The sequence below is a fragment of the Saccostrea echinata genome, unplaced genomic scaffold, assembly GCF_033153115.1.
Source record: "Saccostrea echinata isolate AGI-Se365-2 ecotype Australia unplaced genomic scaffold, CSIRO_AGI_Sech_v1 ptg000052l, whole genome shotgun sequence".
In the NCBI taxonomy this organism is placed as follows: domain Eukaryota; kingdom Metazoa; phylum Mollusca; class Bivalvia; order Ostreida; family Ostreidae; genus Saccostrea; species Saccostrea echinata.
The window spans coordinates 15,382,313-15,404,336 of NW_026889801.1; the positions used below are offsets into that span (position 1 = coordinate 15,382,313).

General features: G+C 32.2%; 2 protein-coding genes across 2 annotated transcripts in view; both read left to right on the top strand.

The window, feature by feature from the left end:
• The window catches only part of LOC133203985 (ubiquitin carboxyl-terminal hydrolase 22-like), a 37,770-nt gene extending 19,563 nt beyond the window's left edge, over window positions 1-18,207 (top strand). The window contains exon 10 of the mRNA XM_061339774.1: window positions 17,950-18,207. Within this exon, the coding sequence (XP_061195758.1) occupies window positions 17,950-18,135 (186 nt within the window). The 3' untranslated portion in view covers window positions 18,136-18,207. The remainder of the gene's footprint in view (window positions 1-17,949) is intronic.
• Window positions 18,208-20,507: 2,300 nt separating this feature from the next.
• On the top strand, window positions 20,508-21,968 carry LOC133204125 (uncharacterized). The gene is made up of 3 exons (XM_061339894.1): window positions 20,508-20,590; window positions 20,778-21,045; window positions 21,330-21,968. Exons 1-3 carry the CDS (start codon window positions 20,543-20,545, stop codon window positions 21,953-21,955), a joined length of 942 nt encoding a protein of 313 aa, XP_061195878.1. The 5' UTR covers window positions 20,508-20,542; the 3' UTR covers window positions 21,956-21,968.
• Window positions 21,969-22,024: the final 56 nt, after the last annotated feature.

The following is a 22,024-nucleotide window of genomic DNA, read 5'->3' on the forward strand; positions in this document are numbered from 1 at the left end:
CGATCTAGCTTTTGCTATGCTCTTATTCAACTTTTAGGAAATTATATTAACAATATATATTTTCATTCCTACAATGATCCGATATATCACTTTGAACACGAAGTAAAAGATACTAGAGAGTCTGGCATCTGTTTCATATCTGAATATTTCATTAGAAAAAAGACGTCAATGGTAACCTTACGACAAATTTATAATAAATCTGATTACTTCATTTTTTCTATCGTAAACGTCCCTTATTTACTGAATGTGCACTTTACAAAGAGGATTTCGTATTTTAATGGCTTTGGTGCTGACAGCGATGGTCCAACTCATGATTTCCATTTATGAATGAATACAACAGCGATCTTTGTCAATACATGCTCCTGTGTTCCTGTGCTCCTGTGTTCGTCTATCCAGTCTGCCATTATTTAACATGAAAATCGCGAACCTGATTCAAGTGTGGCATTAATTCAACACGATACATGTGTAAGTTTCTATATAATATTTAATTTGTTTCAAATCCAATTCAATAAGAGAAATTTATAATCAGCCTATCACTCATCTTGACAATGTAATAGTAAAGAAAGTATAAGTAAAGCTTATTAACACCTTATTCATCCTTTTTGAAATGTAGAATTAGATTGCCTTTTCTTTAAAGAAAAGATTTTTTTTCCTGTTTTTTCTGTTTATTTGTAAGTTTGTTTCTTTGTTAAACGTCCCTTTCGAGAAATTTTTTCCACTCATATCGGGCTATAAATTTTGACCTATACCCGGTACTCGGGGCTATTGAACAGTGAGGGATTTTTCCGTGCCAGCACATACTGTGAGATTCATATGGTCTCATTTGATGGACCAGTCTCCGCGTCCTGCAATTGGATTCGAACCCACGGCGTAAGAATAATCTTCTTACTCCGCGACTCTAGAGCAAATGCTCTGACCACTGCGCCAAGCGGGTAACATTTTTTAATGGAATTTTCTGTTTGTATTCACAATATGTTATATCATATAAATATTAAGAATAAAAGAAAATCGAGAATTAGTTACACGGATCTACTACATCTGTGAACTATGTACATGTATGATTATGTAAACTTCCTTTGAAAACTTAGCTGAATGACTCTTCAGTTGGTATATACGATTTTTTGAGCATAATTGCTTTCACTCAGAACTTTAAAATTGACGATGGACATTAATCTACCCTATCTACCTAAATTTGGCAAGATGGGTAACTTTACTGAATCCTTATGATTAATTTTACCTGAGTGTTTAAACTATGTGTAACCTTTTTAAAGAAATTTTTCTGTTTTATCTTTTTATAGCGGAACATTAGTAATTTCATGATTCGCCAATCCCTCCATACGTGGTGACTGCGCTGAATTTTGAAAACGTCATTTTACGTACAGATACAGAATTTTGCAGTACTCAGAAGTCATCCATTAGGTCAAATGGGAATCAGAACATGTTTTTCTTTTAACAAAAACCTTGTTCAGATTACTCATTATACACAGTAGCCATATCATCTTTTTTGGTGCACTTGGGATGTGCAATAAGGTTACGGAATATTAATTTTCGCTCTTGAGACCAAATGAGTATAAAAAAATCTTTTGCTTTTCTTAAAAGAAATAAAAATTCTCTTTTAAATTTAAAATTTAATACATTTCAATCTTTAATTTAAAAATCGAATTTATTACATGTGAATTTGAAAAACTAATGTAGGAGGTCCATAGTCATAGGCTTTCCTATGCCTTTAATGATCAATTCGATACATGTGCAAATCTTTCATGTAAATTGTAGAATAAATCTAGAGACAAACCCTTACGCGCGGGAAATGCCGTTTTAATTTTTATTACAGCATTTAGTTTAGACTCACACATGTTGGAATGTGATTAGTGGTATTCTGTTAATGTGCAATAGAGTTTCAGAACGCTTATTTACATCCATGGCTCCGATTTTTGAGTAAAATAGAAAAAAAAAATTCAACACAAACATGGTTCTCTTCGTCCTCTTTTATTTTAAATGGAAGCCTGTTTATCGTCTGTAAAATATGATGAAAGATGTGTAATAAATTTTCATGAATTTGACCTTTACCATATGAGGCGATTAGGGGTCGAAAAACAACGTATTTTTATATTAACCTTGTTATCTGAACTACTCTTACATTTTAAGCAGTAGCCAATTTATCTTCTTGAAATACGACTGTTGGTGCCCAGAAGATGTGCAAAGAGGTTTGGAAACAAACAAGATGTATGGATTGAAATAAAAATATTAAAATCTTCCTCTAGGTGTAATGAAAAAAGTGAAGATAACGAACAGTGATCGATAAAAAAAAATCTATAAACAATACGTCAAGTATGTAAAGGGAGCATAGAACACGGACTCTTGGAAACTCCAGAGGTAGGATCAGGTGCTTAGAAGTAAGCATCCTCTGTTGACCGGTCAGACCCGCAATGAGCCCTATGTATTGATAAGGTTAACAAAAAGAAGAAGGTACGGCTTAAGCTTTATTGTGCCCTAAAAATTTAATGTTTTCAAAAAGTTTTGAAACTGTCTTAAATATTAGTTGAGTATATGACTGTGATAAATCAGGAAACAATATATGGCATGAAGGAGTACCATTCTGGAAATATGACGTCATTAATTTGATGCATGTCTCTAATTTAAACAGAAAAAAACCTCAAAATGTCCAATTTCAAGGGTTATTTTCCTTAGGAAAATAGTGTCCACAGCCATCGCCCACTTTCGTTTTCGGATATGTTGTGTAAAATTCTCTGAAAATCACATATCTCAAAATCTTTGTGGGCGATGCCTGTGGACAAATTATCTGAAAGAAAATTCCATTGAAAAATTGTGTCTTCTGCAACGTTTTAAGGAAAAGACGGGAAAATGCACAAGTTTACGACGTCACAATTAGCATTTAGAAGGTCATGCGAGAAAAATGATTTGTATGATCTTTCTGCGTGGAATTTCAATGATTCAGAAAGCATGGGTTTTAAATTTTTACATCACTTTCATTTTTAAGAAAAACAAAGGGCAAGATTTGTTTTGAAACCGTACCTTGTTCTTTCCGTAATCAAATTCAATATACAATCAGAATCCTAACAATTGGTATGAAACAAGGAAGCCAAAATAAGACCCAATCATAGGTTATATTTGCTAACAAAGTAATTACAGCGGCCATAGAATTTACGAAATACCGACCTTAAACGAGGTTGTTGCCCTGTAACATCAACCATAAACTGGTGATAGAATATCACTACATAAATCAGGAAAGTTGACGATGGAAAAGCTAAGGTCATCTTGTTTGTCAAACAATTTAGTTATAAGTTGGCCTTTATCGTCTATAGTCAGTAAAACATCAATATGAGCAGATGTGGCAGACTCTGTGGTGTCTTTTATTTCAAGTTCACTTGGATATATCAAGTCGACATATATGAATGAAAATAACTATATTGTTAATTGATAAAACATCGTCAATATATCTGTATGTTGAATGAAAGGCCACAGCAAGTGTTTTCCTCTTCTCATGTAGAAGTATTTGAATAAATTCTGCTAATAGACGAGCACAATTATTGCCCATCAGGCCTCAAATCCTCTGCTATAACAAAATGCATATGTGCTCTGAAAAATAATAAGTCAAGTGGCCACGACAACATTGTTAATGAATATATAAAATCCACTGTAGATACTATGTCAAATTTTTATGTAATATTATTTAACAAAATATTTGCCTCAGGAATCATACCTTCTCACTGGGCATTTGGTAATATTATCCCTTTACATAAAAACAAAGGTGACACTACAGATCCTAAAAATTATAGACCTATTACTTTGATAAGCTGCTTGGGTAAATTGTTTACATCCATTCTGAATGAGAGACTCAATCATTATGCAAATACTGTCCACCTTATTTTAAAAAATCAAGCTGGTTTTAGAAAAAAACTATTCTACTCTGGACCACATCTTTACTTTGTATGCATTGATTGAAATATCAAAATATCATAGGAAAGGGTTGTATTGTGCTTTTATTGATTTTGAGAAAGCTTTTGATTCTGTTTGGCGTGTAGGACTTTGGAACAAAATACTATTAAATAATATAGATGGTAAATGCTTCAATGTTATTACACAGATGTATAAAAGCATTAAATCTAGAGTTGTCTCAAATGGTTTATATTCTGAACCTTTTCCTTGCACTGTAGGTGTCAGACAAGGGGAAAATCTATCCCCATTTCTGTTTGCAATATATCTAAATGATCTTGAAGACTTCATGTACTCAAATAATGTAAAAGGTTTATCATTTATATCTGCCAAATTAGAAAAAGAGTTTGATTTGTATCTTAGATTGTTTGTTTTGTTATATGTATATGCTGATGACACAATTCTTTTGTCAGAAACACCAGAAGATCTTCAACACCAATTGAATATTTTTAACAATTATTGTAAACGATGGCATCTGAAAGTTAACACTAATAAAGCTAAGGTTGTTATCTTTGGAAAAGGCATCCAAGAACTGAAAAACCATTTACATTAAATGGTAATATATTAGAAATTATTGATAATTTTGAATATTTAGGTGTAAGTTTTTGTAAAAATGGTTCATTTAATTCAAATATTAAGGAATTATTTCAAAAAGCAACGAAAGCTATGTATGGTGTTATAGGAAAATGTAGAAAACACAACCTTACTGTAGAATGTACATTAGATATGTTTGACAAAATTGTAAAGCCTGTATTTTCATATGGATGTGAAGTATGGGGTTATAATCAGTCACCATTAGTTGAAAAATTGCATTTAAAATTTTGTAAACACATTTAACATGTAAAATCATCTACACCAAATTTTATGGTATACGGTGAATTAGGTAGATACCCTATTTCAATTAATATTAAGGTAAGAATGATAAGTTTTTGGTGCAAATTGTCTCATTTACAATGTGATAAATTATCATCAAATCTGTTAATTGTTTTGAAGAACTACAATAATCCATGGTGTAACTTTATCAAATCTATACTGATGAATGTGGGCTTTCTTATATCTGGCAAACTTGCCAACCAGTGAATGTATCTTGGCTGAAGAAAGTAGTTTTTAACACTCTGTATGTCAGTTTAAACAGTCATGGTACAGTGAAATGTTTAATTCATCTAAAGGTCTTAATCACAGAATATATAAAACTTCATTTTGTTTAGAAAAGTATTTAGTATCTTTGCCTTGTAAGTACTGGAAATTATTATGTAGGTTTAGAACCTGTAATAATAAATTGCCGATTGAAGTTGGGAGATGGCAAAATGTACCAAGAGAAAATAAAATTTGTAAGTTATGTTCAAAAAATGAAATTCGTGATGAATATCATTACTTATTCAATTGTAATGATCCATTTATTCTGAAATCAAGATTATCACTAATATCAAAGTATTACTATTTATATCCAAATGTGTATAAGTTTGATCAACTTTTTAATACAAAAATACAGTTAAATTGATAAAACTGTGTAAATTTATAAAAATTATCTGTGAGAGAGTTGGCTCTCCTGGTTAGGTCATTGTTAGCTTTTTGACTTTGCACTTTTTCTGTTTCACGCATACACATATGTTTAACTATATTTGTAATCTGTCTCTACACTGTATGAGAATAAATTCATTGTCATTGTCATTGCTAAGAACAGACAAAATCTGTACATTTAGCTTAATTAAAAATCAAATCCAAAAATGGGGTCAATGCGCTTCTTTTGGCGCTTCAGAGCATTTAATATGACCTTTGTCACTGAAATCATGTCTTACACAAATCAATGTTTCAAAGTTGTTCTTCTAATATTTTAATTAAAATAATTTATGAAAACAAACACAGTCTTTTTACATCTTGAATAGTCTCTTTAAAACTTGTGACAACAAAAAAGTTTTGAATTCCTTCGCATAGTCAATTATTTGATCTTTTTGCACTCCAAAAATGTCATTTTTCTGGCATAAAAGTTTAACAAGCAATAAAATCAATTGTTTCTAAATTTAAGCAGAATGGTTAAAATTACTTTGTATATTTAGAAAAGAAAATAAACAGTTGGGGTCTGTGATATTAATTCTTTAATATAATTAAAATAGTGTTAATTTTTAGCCTAATGTGGGCTATATTTTTCCCAGGACTTTGACAATATATTTGCTGTATTTGTCTAATATGACAGAATTCATGACAGTTAATTTAATATATCATTTAGGACCAGCATAAAACATTTCACTGCACAAAATAGCTCTGTGTGCAGATAGGAATCCAAACTTAGCCATACTGTAAGTATTTCGAAAGAGAAAAAATGATCATTTTCTTCTAAAAAAAAAATTTCCGCCACCAAATATAGTTCCTCCATGCTTTTGGTATGAAATTTATTCATGGGGTTTTAATTGAATATACATGTAGTTTAATTTAGCATTGTAGAATCCAAATTTATTGTAAGAACTAAAACATTCTGCAGATTTTTTTTCAAGACAAAAATCTGCTCAAAAGCTCAGAACGAACCTCGTTAAAAGGGGAGGCAAAAAAAAAGTGCTTGAAAAAAAAATTAATACTAACTAAATTTTCTGAGAGTCGCGGGTGTGGTGGTGGTGGCGTTGTGTGTATGTGTGTGTGGGGGGGGGGGGGGGCATGGGGAGCGTGTCATCTGGTCTTTCAGTGTAGATGTCAATGCTACATTATCAGCAAAACAATTCTCCTAAAAATGGGGAGGGCTGCTTTCCCCTCCCGGATACTACTTGCCCCTTGTTGTAACACAGAACATTAACTGGCAAGATTGGAAATATGTAGTTTATGTCTTTTCCATCTGTTATAGTCAAAATGTTTTATGATAGACAATGAAATGGGCGGGTACAATTCGACACGGACGTCTGGGAAAACATTGGATTGAAATTCAAGTTGGAAGTTGATTTTCAATCCTCCTGACTATTTAATATGCAAAGTATTAACGTTTGATCTAAAAAACAAATAATTTCATTTCCCACATAGTTTGAAATTTGATGTAAATCAGAATTTTCTATCCAGTATTTTCAAAGGCACGCAAAGGTTTAAGATGTACAAGATAAAGATATATTTTCTCAGGGGACAACGTTTGACTCAAATTAAAGAGGAAGGGGGGGGGGTAAATTTTTTTGAGTCAGATTATTTATGTTCACCACTTCACATAAAAGAATACATTGTATATTTATTCCTTTAATGACAAACGATCTCATTTTTTTCTTTTGCTGAAAAATGTTTGACAAGCAAAAACAGGGACGGGGGGGGGGGGGTGTCCATACTCAAAAACTTTTTTTATTTTCCAAGATCTGCCAGTCCCTACACAGGATTTAGATGGTCGTTCCCTATTTATTTCTTTAAAAAAAATTGACAGAAAATTATGATTTACATATATTTCAAAGCATTCCGAAATTGAAATTAATTGTCTGGAGCAAACATTTTAATACACTTTGAGTATGAAAATAGCTAAGGTGGATTGAAAATCAACTTCGAACTTGAATTTCATTCAAATGTTTTCTCAGACGTCAACGTAGAATTGTACCATCCCAATTCACTGCCTATCATCAAATGAAATGGAAATGACGTAAGCTGCATATTTCCAATCTTACCAGTTCCGCGGTCATACATTATTGAATAGGGAAGAAAGATTAAGTATTCGTCCAAATTGCCAATAATATAAGCTTCACCCTTCTGTATGTATAACTTATAATGAAAAAAGAAACCGAAAGCAGTCAAATTCCGGGATTTAAAAACATTGATTGTTTTGGTGACATTAATAAACACCAAGTTTGAGAAAGTTTGTCGATACAGAAGAAGATGGACTTTTCCAGACGTCCGATGCGCAAGTCAATGACGGTTTATATTAAAAAAATAGTTGGAGGGACGAGTATCGTCACAGTGAATTCAGTAAGTTTTTGAATCAGAATACTTTTTAATTTTAATCAATTAAGTATTGAAAGTACCTAGAAAAAAAAAACCGGAGATGTTCATAATGACTGCATGAAACCTCTAAAAAGTGAAAAGTAGCATTAATGAAATGCATATTTTGTTGAATATACTAATTATTTAAGATATAACTCCTATAAAAATTTACATACCAGGTAGTTATGTTTTTTTAAAATGCAAATATTATCCATTTCGAGTTATACAAACTGGAGTAATGATGGCTAAATGATTGACTGAAATTTTTTAACAATTGAACATTTCAAAGAACTGCTGCTAGGTGGTACTAAGGGAATTCTAATCATGCTAATGAGTTGATACATGTATGTTGCAGCAATAGACCGAGGCCTATAGGTCTCAGTCTAAACATTCCTGCATTCTATCTGTTCCTTTCTTAAAAATTCACGGATTCACACTGACAAATTAAAGTAAACAACATGTAGGTAGCTGTGATTATTCTTTTATAATAATAATGAGTTGGTCAAACAATATTAATGAATGCATGTATATTCCACAAAACAGTAATATTAAATATTTGACTAATTCTGTGTTTGCTGTATTTCCAGGGTGATTCAATTGAAACGCTATTTGAAAAGTGGAGTGCGGCTGATAATAATACTGAATATACAATCGATAGTGCTCGATTCATTTTTGCAGGACAAATGCTAAATCGAGACAGAAGAATTTCAGATTACAATATTGGAGATAGATCAGTTATCTATTTTATTCCAAGACTTTCTGGAAGTTAATTTTGAACTAAAAGAGGCTGTGTTTCCAACCTATGTGAAAAAAATAAATATATATGTGAATGAAAGAAATAAAGTAATCTAACAAACTTTGTTCAATTTTAACAAATACACGACATTTTTGACCGGTCTGTACGGTCTAATCTGGATAACTGGTTTCAATATCCCGCATCCCAATCGCAAAGTTAGACTTTTGTTTTAATAACTGTGCCGCTCAGGCTTTATTTTTTGTTTTGATTTAAAAAATCGGTATAAATTTTAGACTTTGAAACTATTGAATTCAAAGCAGAAAAATATTACTTTGGTATTACTTAAATTTTTATGTACTCTTGCACTGTAAGCTAGCTACCCGTTCTCAAAAGGCACTAAGAGGTTACTTTTACATAGTATTATAAACGTAAAAACTTATTTATTCCTATTTAATACAACCGGTACATGTAGGGTTGAATCAAAGTCACAAGTAGCTTAAAATCCCAATCTTTTTTCATTTCTTACAGTGTAAAAAATAAGTGCTTTAAAAATAAACACCAAATTGCAACAGATATTAAAGACTCGACCGTGTTTAAAATTTAAAAATCTCTTCTGTGTAAAAAAAAAAATGTGTAAGAAATAAACACGTTAAAATTCTATATACACGAGGTTTAATATTTAAATACCCCTTTCTCATTCTGTTTAGTCGCCCGCGTGGCGCAGTGGTTAGAGCGTCTGCTCTAGAGTCGCGAAGTAAGGAGTTGATCGTTACGTCGCCGGTTCGAATCCCACTGTGGGACGTGGAGACCGGTCCTTCGGATGAGACCGTATAAACCGAGGTCCCGTGTCGCAGTAGGTGCTGTAACGAAAAAGATCCCTCACTGCTCAATGGCCGTAAGTGCCGAGTATAGGACAAAATTTGCAGCTCTCCACCGGCAAGTGATGGCGTCTCCATATGAGTGAAAAATTCTCGAGAGGGACGTTAAACAATATACAATCAATCAATCATTCTGTTTAAATACTACACTCTTCATAAACCAAAAAATATTTAAAGATTTTAAAATAGCTATTCTCTGTAAGCATTTAAACTCTTATATAGGGAGTGTGACACGCTAGGTTTTGGAATTTTATGAAACTTGGCGCACCTTTTTATATTGATGTATAAAACTACAATTCATAAAAAAATGGTTGCTATGGTCAATGGTTACCATGGCAACCAACATACATTTTTCATGACCTAAAAACTCTAAATTTTGATGAAAATCGACCATTTTTGACTAATTAAAAATCTTTAATAGAACAAGATATTTACATGACTTATCTTTTTGCCAAAATACATCATTTTTATAGTTTTTAAGATAATTTCTAGTATTTGAGTATTTTTACCTCATAGAAAAAAAATCCGACTTTTTTTGTAAAATGTAGATTTTAGGCTCTTCTGAAAAGACTGGTATAAAATTTTGCGGACATGTTGGAAAAAATAAATACATTGGTTTAAAAGTCCATATATAGTTCTAATATAAACTGCAAAGAAACACTTGGTATTCATATTTTGTTTTCATGTTACCATGGTTACAAACTTATGTTTTTTAAAAGAATTCCAGGCAAGGGCAATAGGTATCTTCAATCAGTTTTCATATAAATACCTTAAGTATTTTAAAATGGATTAAAACCAAATTTGTAATTGTTGTATATACACATATAGCAAAAACAAAGAAAAAAAATCAATTTTTCATAACAAAAGGTCAAAGGTCAAGGTCAAAATGGCTAGATTTAGATGGAAATTTAAGGAAACTAAGCACATTTTTTCAATGCCATAACTAATACTTGTGTTTTAAACAACATATGAATAAACAAAATTACAGTTCTGGTGGACAATACAATCATGTGGGGGATATTAATTTAGGTCTGTCTGACGTCCGTCTGTCCGTCAGTCTGTCTCTCTGTAACACTTTTGTTTTGGCGCGATGTCTTGTGAAGCCTTTGAGCCTTTGCAATGAAAGTTTATATAACAACTCTTTGTAGCCTAATGAAGACCCCCTTTGATTTTTAGTCAAAGGTCAAGGTCATGAATTCATAAATTCTGTCTGTTTTAGCACTATTTCCGCGTAATATCTCAAGAAGCCTTCGAACTTTTGCAATGAAATTCTATACTGAAACTCCCTATGGCCTAAAGAAGACCCCTATTGATTTCAAAATTAAAAGGTCAAAGGTCAAGGTAATTTATACATTCTGTTTGTAGGTAAAATTTTCATTTCCGAGCGATATCTGTAGAAGCTTTCAATCTTTTGTAATAAATTTTTATATTATAACTCCCTATGGTCCCGCCCACCCCTCTTATATTTTCCCGTCCCCCAACCCCACCACCCTCCGACCTCATGGCACCCCTCTAGATCCGTACATGCTCTTCTTTCCTTAAGCAGGGAACACAGATTCTCTGAATAAGCTTGGTAGTATTAATAGCATTTATACTCGGATATTGTGAATGTCGTATCCTGCTTTATATACAATGCATTTTTCTTAAACTGGTATTACATTCTCACCTTTAGCTTGATGCATAATGTGAAAATGCTGTGAGAATGGTTTTTAAGGTTATTTATTGATTGAAAAAAAGTAGCCAACTCAAAATATTGAAAGCCTATACACGTACCAAATTGAGTGACTTGTACGTAGAGAATTATGCTACATGCATGTAAAACACTCTTTTATTGTTTTTGTAGACTAAGTCCTCACTTTTCCAGTGACAGTCAAAATGTGTTTTCCTGTGACTTTTTTCAGAGAAGTTGTCAGTAAAAGCCTAAACCCATTTTACTTTGGAATACAGTAAACATCTATCATGTATTATTCTCAAAAACTTGAAAATTTAGAGACAGTGATGATAAATATTTTATCCCAAATATGCCTGGATTTACGTAATAGATCTGCTATTTCCAACATATAATCAATAACAATCTGTTGTAAAAATCTACTGGATTTGCTCGCATAATCTGTTTTTGTGTTTTCTCGAATTTATGTCGGTTGCTTAGTTTGAGTTGGTTGGTAAGCTTGATGGAATCGTACACCTTAAAGTGTGTAATGTAAATTTCTAAACTTAAGTCCTTGAAAATATTGAAAATAATCTGTCCCTGCCTTCTACCTACGGCTTTCATTTTTTAAAATGAACATAATAAGTAACCAATGACCAGGACTTACTCCATCCCTTCCAGGAAACATGTAAAAGCACTTACCCCACATAAATTGGTAAGAGTCATTTGTAAGAAAAAAAATCCCTTGTAAAACATTAAGAAGCGTGATATATAAATATGAAAGAAAGCTGTTCATTCATGTGTGATTAACCCCAATCCGCCCCCATTCCCGAGGTTTAAATTTCTTGTGTTTAATTTTATGATTTTTTTTTCTTTTGGAAGAGAGAAAAGGGGGGGGGGGTGTTGTCAGAAATTAATTTATGTTTTCATTACGATCCAGGACAGATAATATATTTTTTTTCCTCACTGAAAAAAGTCTGAAGAGCCCCCCTCCCCCCCCCCCCCCCCAAGGGAAACGCCGAAACTTTATTTCATTGGGAAGACACTTGTTTCGGTAATAATTTTTTAACTCAAAGTATGATTATAATGCTTATTATACTATTGTTTAAAGAAATATTACCGAAACAAGTGCCTGTGTGTGGGGATGGAGATTGCAGCACTTATCAAAGATAGTTTATTTATTTTCTTGTCAGTTGAGGACAGATTATTTATTGTGAACATTTTCAAGAACGCATTATTAGTTTCTAAAATCTGCAGTAACCTCCTCCCCTTGCATCAAATTGTCGTCCCTTTAATTACAGACATTAAATATGTTAAATAGTTTTAGAATAGATATAAACAGACACTGCAAACGAAACGGTATATAACGTGTTAATACTTTCAAACTTTCAGAAGTTTGCTAATATGCATTAACATATGCTGTATTGTAAAATACAGGTTCAAATCATGATTCTGGGTTTTATATTATTTTGAGATTCTCTTTATAACAATATTTTTTTTTCATTTTTTATTTGTTGGTTCATGATTTCTTTCACTACTTTGATCATAAAGAGGTTCTCTTTATAAATCATTTAGGCGACCATAATTTGATTTTTAGTTTTACGGATTTTTTTTCAAGAAAGGTCAAGTGGGAGGACGAAAAAAAGGACAAAATTCACAGTTTATTATTTATTGATACATAATGTTGTGAAGTTACACTGCATTTTATATAACTGTAATGTTATGCGACTTTTTTTTGGTGACAATATTTTCCAACACATGCAGTCTGTTGTTTTGCATTTGATGAATTGTTAATCAGGGATTTATCAGCCTATTTTTGGAAACGCCATTTTTGGGGAATTGGGAAAAAATTAAAATGTTGCTTAAATCATATACTAAGGTGTATTTCATTTAACATTTCAGCATGAACTCTAATTTTGGCAACCAAACAGACAATTAAATATGATCCAACATCATCATACAAAATCAATTATGAATAATAGACTAATAAAACTAAAATTGACTTCAATGACTGAGTATAAAGTATTTATACAACTTAGGGTAGTACAAGTGTGTATGAGATTCCAATTTAGGTCATTATAGAATCTGTTGCTGGAGATTATAAACCTCCTGCAAAAAATTATACCAAGTACACATTTCTAAAAGTCCTCTTTTAATACATGTATGAATTAATGCATTGAAAATATATTTTTTATCTGAAAAAATGCCTGGTGTCCTTACCATTCATTCGTAGATCAATTGAATAAGTGGAAATAACATAATAAATCTATATAATTACACAATATCACCATTTTCAGAAAAACGGAGGAAATTCGGATTAAAAATTAGCGATGTTTTTACAGTATTTTTAAACATGTGTTATGACTTTAGCTTTGCTAAATGAGTTAGATGACAATCTGACAAATTTACTTTGTGTTTTTCCAAGATAAATCATTTTAAAAGCATAGCTCACCTATTGGGAAAACACTGCCAAATGGAAGAAAAAAAAAAACAAAAAAACAAAAAAAAAAAAAAACAAAAAAAAAAAAACTCATTTTCAGTTGGGAATGGGGACGAATTTCGGCCCCTGAAAAGGTACTGATAAATCCCATAAAACCAATCCAACGATGTCCACCATTCGGCACTCGTGTTTTTATGTATCTGATTGATTTTCTATCATAAAACACGGGTTTGACACGAGCGGCTTGAAAAATTCCGGATTTTTTTTTCAAAATGCAAATTTTTAGAGTCGGCGGATCCGTTAAACTAAAAATCAAATTATGGTCGCCTTAATAAAAAAAAATGTTGGCCTAATATTCAACATTGTAACTGAAGCTTTAGAATTCCTTACAGGACTCATTTATTGACCTATTATTGGACATTTTAACCAAGGATTCAACACAGGTGTGAGTAGACATAATAGAGAGGTTGAGTTTCTAAACGTGTACACGTACGTGTACGTGTGTACAAACTTTGACATACACGTACACGTTTTTTGTAATTTGTCTGTTGAGATTTTAATGACGTGTAACGTGAACGTGTAGACTGTAATCGATGTCTCTGTTTTAACTATTTAGTAGTTTTGTGACATTAGTTTGACTTTAGTTAGTGAACAAAACATGGTTAAAATAAGTGTTCCTTAAACTTAACATCCTAAATAATTAACAACAATAACGGTTTCACACATAAATTGACTAGTTTTTATTGAAAAAGCTACAAGTTTACACCTACGTGTAGATGCCTTTTTACAAGTTGTAGGAACGTGTAGAAAACTTATCAACGCCAAAACTGGTGACGTAATACGCAAGAAATTTAGGGAATTCCCCTACTAGACGTACCCGTACACGTACATGTATGAAATCTCAACCTCTTTAATATTTCCCAGCTACTTGTATTTTTACATTCGATGTAAGGAGTATGTGTAGTGGAGCCTTGATAATCCGTACGCTTCACCGTCATGACCAATTTTGTCGCGAACAGATTTTACACTTAAATATTTATGCATTTTATAAAAGTACGTGTCAGTAATCCGGAAACTTTTAAAATCGGAAAGATTTGTTTTGGAAACTATACCTGGATTAACCAAACTCGACTGTTTACCTTAGTGTAATTTTTTTTTTCTTCCTAATATTCCTTAAATAGAATCTGTCAAAGAATACATGCTTGATGAGAAACATAATGTTCAGTTGTAACAGAATGTGAACTCACTGTTTTATTCTTTAGTTTGATTATTTAAGAACCTTCGCAAATATTTTTCTTCCATATATAATTTCAATTTACGGAACACAGCAGTGGCCTTTTTATAACACTTATGATTAGACATAAGATATCTCCTTTAATATAAAAAGTAACAAAGACAGCAAGGGCACATTTATAAAGCAAATATTTAAACATTTGGTTTTTCAAATTTAAACAATATCTGTATCCTCTTTATATTATAGAGATGGAACGTTTGATCAAAATAATCAAAATGACTGTGTATCTTTCCTTCATGTTTTACTGGACGTCTTAAGCAAGGATGACTGTAAAAAGTATAGTACCAGTAAAGAGAAAATATGGTAATATGCAACTGTTAATATCGTAATATGCAACTGCTAATAAGGTAATATGCAACTCGTGTTGTAAACTTTTGAAATGGAATATTTTATTCATGTGGAATAATGACAGACTAGTATTTGTTTTGTTCTTTTAGGAAAAGTTGATCACTTTTTCATTGATGTTGTTGATGAAATAGAATGCAGGGAATGCATGACTGTGAGTACAGTAAATGATGCTGATAGTACCATAAGTACTATTTCTAATATCTGGATGATATCTTTCTTACATACACAATGTCTTGATTTTCACTTCTAGTTAACACTTTTTTAAGTTTATTACAGAAATTTAATATCGATAATCTGTATTGGGAAGAACTGTTTGAAAATGGAGAGCTAAAATGTACTAACTGTGGAAAGAACAGAAAATTGGTCAAAACGTCAAGATTGGCCAGCTGTCCGGCTTTGTTGATGTTTCCGATACAACGCCTTTGGGTAAATTGTTCTTCATACATAAAATTGAGTAATTATACGTGTCACGTGACTTTGTGTGTAGACGTCAATTATCGGTGCTCCGAGTTTTGAGTAAAAAATGCGTAGGAAACAGTGTGAATTTGTGCCATATCTTGATGTAGCTGAATATAATGACTGGAAATAGACAAAACAAGCAGAAGAAGATGAAAAAAGTCAAAAGCAGCAGCATTAATAGCGGTAGTGAAGTCAGTCCCGATTTTAAATATTTCAAAGACGAGGACACCACTTTGAACAGTAATCAAGATCAGATCGAGCGAGATATAACGGTGAGTGATTTACTGAATCAAGCGAATTCTATTTTATACTCGTCTACTGAGGAACTTAATGACAGTACTAGAAGTGAAACTGACAGTGACAGTGAATTAGTTAATAGTGTATTCGATTCATTCACTTTCCATGACAAGTCACTGGATAATATAAATATAGCGTCAAACCAAACAAGCTCTGACTCTGTGTCAGGAAAACTAGATACACTATTATCTGTAGTCCTAGATTTAAAGAATAATCAGAAAAGTATGAAACGCATGTTTGAGTCCAAGTTAGACAAATTAAAAACTGGTTTGATGGAAAATGTTGAGAAAAAGATTCTATCATTGAAGGATGAGATATCTTTAAACATTGCTAGAGAGACAAATTGCACTGATCAAATTCTCATTTCTATACAATCCATACAATCACGTCGGAACGATTTAGAAAAAAACATGTAACAGGGGATAACGGCAATCACCTTGGAATCACCGGACACTCGTTAGATCCGCTAAATAACAATGAGATTACTATCACAGCTAGTGGCATCCCTGTCACTGAAGATGAAAACGTCATGCAAAAAGCTGAACATTTGATTCAGGCACTGGGAGAAACCGTACCACAATATGTTCAGATAACAAGCGCAGTCCGGCTGCCAACAAGATTTCCAAATAAACCAGGCCTTATCAAAATAAGTTTCCAAAATAAAGATGAAGTTAAAAGACACCGATTTACACAAAGAAACTTTTCTTAGAAGCAGTAAATCTCGCATAGAACGGTTAATAGAAATAAATGCATGCACCATCTTGAGAAACTTGCCGCAAGAACGGGGAAGATTACTACGGGTCGATGCAAGTGGACGAATCATACCTCGACAAACCGTGCAGATTGACCAACATGACCAACAAGAGCATTTCTAGTCATTATGGACGCTGGACAAATATGGGTCGGTACTGGAACAAAAGTGTCTTACGATGGACAAATGCTGTATCACCAAACTATCAGTTGATATGGACTTCGGTCTGTGACAGTAGTGAAATTTCGATAGACATACTATATCATCCTCAGGAGCAAAATAAAGAAGTTAACGATTTACACAATGTACATACATAATTATAGTCCGTGAGGGAAAATGTAAGATTTATATCCAGGTGACTTATAGGTCCAAAGGGCCGGGTGTAAAGTACTTTTTTGTATTTAAGTATTTCATGATGTATTACACAAGTCACTATAATAAATAAATAAATTATTATTATTATTATTATTATTATTATTATACGATGCTTTTACTACCGCGTATTAAATCGTCTGTCCTTCAGTGTCGAAATTTATATTGTACATGTATATATATTGTGTATATACGTAATATTGCAGGAAACTGGAGATGGTTTTGTTAAAAGAAATTGCGAAATAAAATTTAGTCCAAGGCTTCATTTAGACAATGAAATGGTAAGCAGTCAGGTATACAAAAGTGTGGTAAAATATTCTTCGCATTGGAATACGTACTTTTTATTTGTGTTTTAAGACTTATAATTTAAAACAATTAATTTTGATTTTTTTTAAGTATAATGTAGAAGAAAAAAGGGATTTCACTTAAAGCGACATATGAGGGCAAACATTCTGCTTGTATTTCATTGCTATAAAGCGTTGTTTGATCAGAGATGGGTAAAAAGGTAGAAATCCGAAATGAAGAGTTTGAGAAGTTTACTCTCTTGAATAATACATGTGTATTAACACCATTTTATTGATTCTATTGGTGAAAAGATTCGCGTAATGAAGTTATTAAGATTAAGTTCTGTTTTGAATTGACGATTATATTTACTCTGGACGAAATAAATATGCGCGTTTGTGTGTATGGAGATATATTTGAAAGGTTCTGTGCTTTATAAACAGTGTCACAATGAACAGTTGTTTTTGAGGGAGTCTTTTTTTTTTTTTTAATTTTTCCTTCTTGTCAAACACATCTAAAACATGTGGATGAGCATTTGTTTCTTATAATTTTAGCCCAAATATGAACTGTTTGCAGTAGTGTACCACAGCGGTGATTTAGAGGGAGGACATTACTATTCAGCAGTGAAATATGACAATGACTGGTATATTTGTGACAACGACCACATCTGGAAGTGTTTTGAAGAAAAAGAAATTTTAAAATTTAGAGATGTGTATCTTCTCTTTTATGAACGTAAATAGCATATTACTTGTCAATAAGTATTCAATTGATTAAAATATCGTTTTTGTTGAAATTGAGGTCTTATTATGTAAGTGTACATGTACGTATTTAATAGAGAACCCAAATTATTACAAGATTGATTAAACTTAAAAAAAAAAATAAAGACTGTATATTGAGTGCATGTTAATAAGATATGATAAGGAATAATGATCCCTGGATAATGAATATCAAAAATGAAATACACACTCTTGGTCTGGCTGACGTGTATCATGATAGTAATCAAAAAAATTATGTTAGATATAACATATAATTAGAGTATGCGACGTTTCAAATAAAAAAAAGTTATATCTGATATACATGTATGTGGATCATTAGATAGCAATTATTTGACTCTTTTTGTTTGCGAGGCCTTTTAAGGAAAAATACACACGTAAATTATAGAAAAGCGGTCACATCTTTTAGATTATCATCACATAACTTTAAGATCGAAACCGTAAGGTATGATGACTTAAAAGGGAGTAATAGAAAATGACTTATTATATACCTAACTGTTTTCACTCAGTTTTACTGTTGAATTTATGCAATCACGTGACGGATCACCACACTGTGGTTTTCTGAGTCCATATCACCCCTCTCTGAAACTGATGAGTCAGACGTAGTACACAGATAAATGACGTTTTTATTCTGGCGCATCAAAAAGTTCCTTGACAAAATGGTTTATTTAATGGATAAAAGATATGTAATTGATCCAAAAAGTTTTTCTTTTATTATATGTTGCTAGTTGTGACGGGGTATATATTAAATTTATCATTATAACAGTAACTTGATCCGAAGAGCGGTATCACGTCTCGTTGACAGGCGCGGATCATCAGATCAAACTCGACGCTTCGCGTCTCGTTTGATCTGATGATCCGCGCCTGTCAACTTGACGTGATACGGCTCTTCGGATCAAGCTACTGTTATAATAATATATATTTATTTGATTTGAATATAATATTGAGGATTAATTTAATTTTTTATTATATGTCCAGTTTTTCGTAATTTAAGAGACATGTTTATTAAACATACATGTTCTACTCCTGATAACCACGTGTCTTCAATTTAATACAGTTATTTTGTAGTACAAACTCTTAAGACATAAGTATTTTAGAAAAAAACCAAAAAAACTTTAATATCATGCTTCATGCTACATTTAACTAACTACGATTAGAATGATAAAAAAATCAGCCATACGTATGTCACCATGTAAGTATTTTAAGTTTGTAATTGTGTAACATGTTATTATGCTCTGTATGTACGTGTAATTGTTTAATTCAGAACTGAACTGAATTATATCAATGTATGTTTTCCTGCTTATATATAATATATAATATTTAATTTTTTATAGTCTTGTATGAAATGTTGATCCGATCTTATTACTTCATTCTTGTCCCGACAGAGATGGTTTGAACAAACCTGAAACTACTCCCTATAGTCCTAATGACGCATAAAGATAATAATGTTTGACGGTCTGTGTACTGCATGTAACTTGATTTATTCATAGTGGTTTTGTTCTTGGAATTCATATCTTTAAAAAAGCTACACTTCCATATATTCCTTAGTAAAACGTAAGACCCAACTTTTGATATATTTTTGATTTTTTATATAAAATTACAAAAGCCGAGAGAGAGAGAGAGAGAGAGAGAGAGTGTGTGTTTTAGAATATGCATGTTTCTTAATCATATTTGATTAAGAAATAATAAAAAGAAAATAAAAGACTTGGAACAAAATCCGGAAAAAAGGAATACTTTTATTGATTTAATAACTTGTGTCATTGCGTCATACATGTGTTTTACTACAAGGTTAAACATAGACCAGTAGAATTTGATTAAGTGATTCACTTGCATTATTTTAACATTTATGGTTTAAATTTAGTAATGACGTAATAAAATGTATTAGTTGATAAATCTATAAGGCCAGTTTTTCAGTAGATGACAAAAGCCAAAATATCAGGTCGGTAGATTGGTAAAAAAAGAGTAAAATTCAGAAACAAAAATCTGTAACTAACCTTCTCCTCCCCTCCCCTACAAATTAAAACTACATACCATATACCGGTATATTTTGGTAGCCAGAGTTCTTTAACACCCAGCTATAGGCTGATCATTCATTTACGCTACGTGTGATTACTGCATATTATATACGGATGCACAATACAATGTAAGAATTTCTTTCAGTTTCTAATTGACAACAATTATTACTAATTATTTGTACTTTTATTATTGTTTTCCTTTGAACAAAATAAAAAGTGTAGATGGTTTTTATTAGACTGATAGAGGGAGTTATTTCTAGAAATCAAATCAAAAGCGAAAGTAACGTTTAAATTTTCAGAAAATAAATAGTCAGTAGTTGTCATTTAAATCGCGTAAATTGGGTTTTAAACAGTCTGGAATGGAGTTTCAGAGATTGTCGTCTGGATATGCTCGTTCTTTTCACACGGTAATTTGTTTATTTTATAATTATTTTCTGCTCTCAATTCGTAATAATAATTGTACATTAAAGGCTATAGATCTATGTAATTTCCAAGAAAATATAATACATGATGTTATTATGTATAATTTTAGTCTATGTACCAGGACATGAAATTGTCAGTTTAATAGGCTTCATTTTAAAAATTCATTTTAAGGCGTTTGATACAGTTGGCGAAATAAAGGGCCCTATAGCATCCCTTTGTGGTGTTCCTAGTCACTGTGTAGATATTGTTGACCTCGAAGACGGCCTGATATACGAGAATAGCAGAGGAATTTCGAACCTTCCCCGCCCTATTCAAGTGATGATCGGAGCTACTGAGAGGCGTATTCCGTTCTACCTTGTGACCACTGATGTTGATATGATAGAACAGGACCCTTATGACGAGGAACCGAGGTTAAAAATGTCGTGTGGACACGCCATCAGTAAGTGATTTAAATAAAAAAATTTATTATGTTAATATGCATGTGCATCAATTTTCGTCACGGTCCATTTCTTTCGTGATCAATCTATAATAATTATATTTGCATGAATTATGTAGGTTAATTTTGCAGAACAGGGAGCTCCTTGTATATCATTTATTCGAAAATAAAATGAAAGGAAAATGTGATAACCTACAAATTTCGTACTTTAAAGAGTTTTAGCCTTCATAGTTTGCCATTGGATTTCAAGTATATAAATTCAACCAACATGTTTATTCAATTTGCAGCACCATACAACTTATTTGGACATATGAGAGATACATTGATGAACAAAGTGAGACATTCTATTTGTTGCCTTACTCCAGTTTGCCTACAAGAATGGAGCCTTCGAGAAGTGGCACAGAAAGCTGATATGACAGATGACGAAAGGATTTTCTTTGAATATAAAATTTCACTAAATGCTATTCTTCAAGGCAACGGCGAGACATCTGAATGTCCAAATTGTGGTCAATTTTGTCAACGTCAACACAATACCAAAGCGGTTCATTGTACTCGCTGTGCATTAAAGGGATTTGACAAACAGTTTGATTTTTGTTGGGATTGTAAATCTCCATGGGTACCAAATCATGCCTGTGGAAATCGAGACCTCGAAGCCATACAAAAAATCCTGAATGATGCCCCAAAGAAAACTTTAGATTATTCCAAGATTGAAAATGTCCCTTCTAAGAGACTCTGTCCAAATTGCAGAACTCTAATAGAACATGAAAAGATGTGTAAACAAATGAGATGTCCGAGCTGTAAGTCTGAATTCTGCTTCTCGTGTTTAACTCTCTGTGTAAACCAAAGATTGCAGTGTTCTGGGTATAGCACACAGTGCAACGTTGCTCCAGTTCAGGATGTATTCTCTTCATGAACATATTACAGTGTCTGAGTGACTTCTTTAATATGTTTTCAATGCAAAATTTGTGGATGAAAACAAGGA

Bases quoted from the DNA above. Each gene is read 5' to 3' on its own strand.
- LOC133204125 (XM_061339894.1), top strand. From the start codon at position 20,543: ATGGAGTTTCAGAGATTGTCGTCTGGATATGCTCGTTCTTTTCACACG. The intron at 20,591-20,777 runs GTAATTTGTTTA...ATTCATTTTAAG, and splicing joins ATGCTCGTTCTTTTCACACG to GCGTTTGATACAGTTGGCGA. The intron at 21,046-21,329 runs GTAAGTGATTTA...TTCAATTTGCAG, and splicing joins GTCGTGTGGACACGCCATCA to CACCATACAACTTATTTGGA.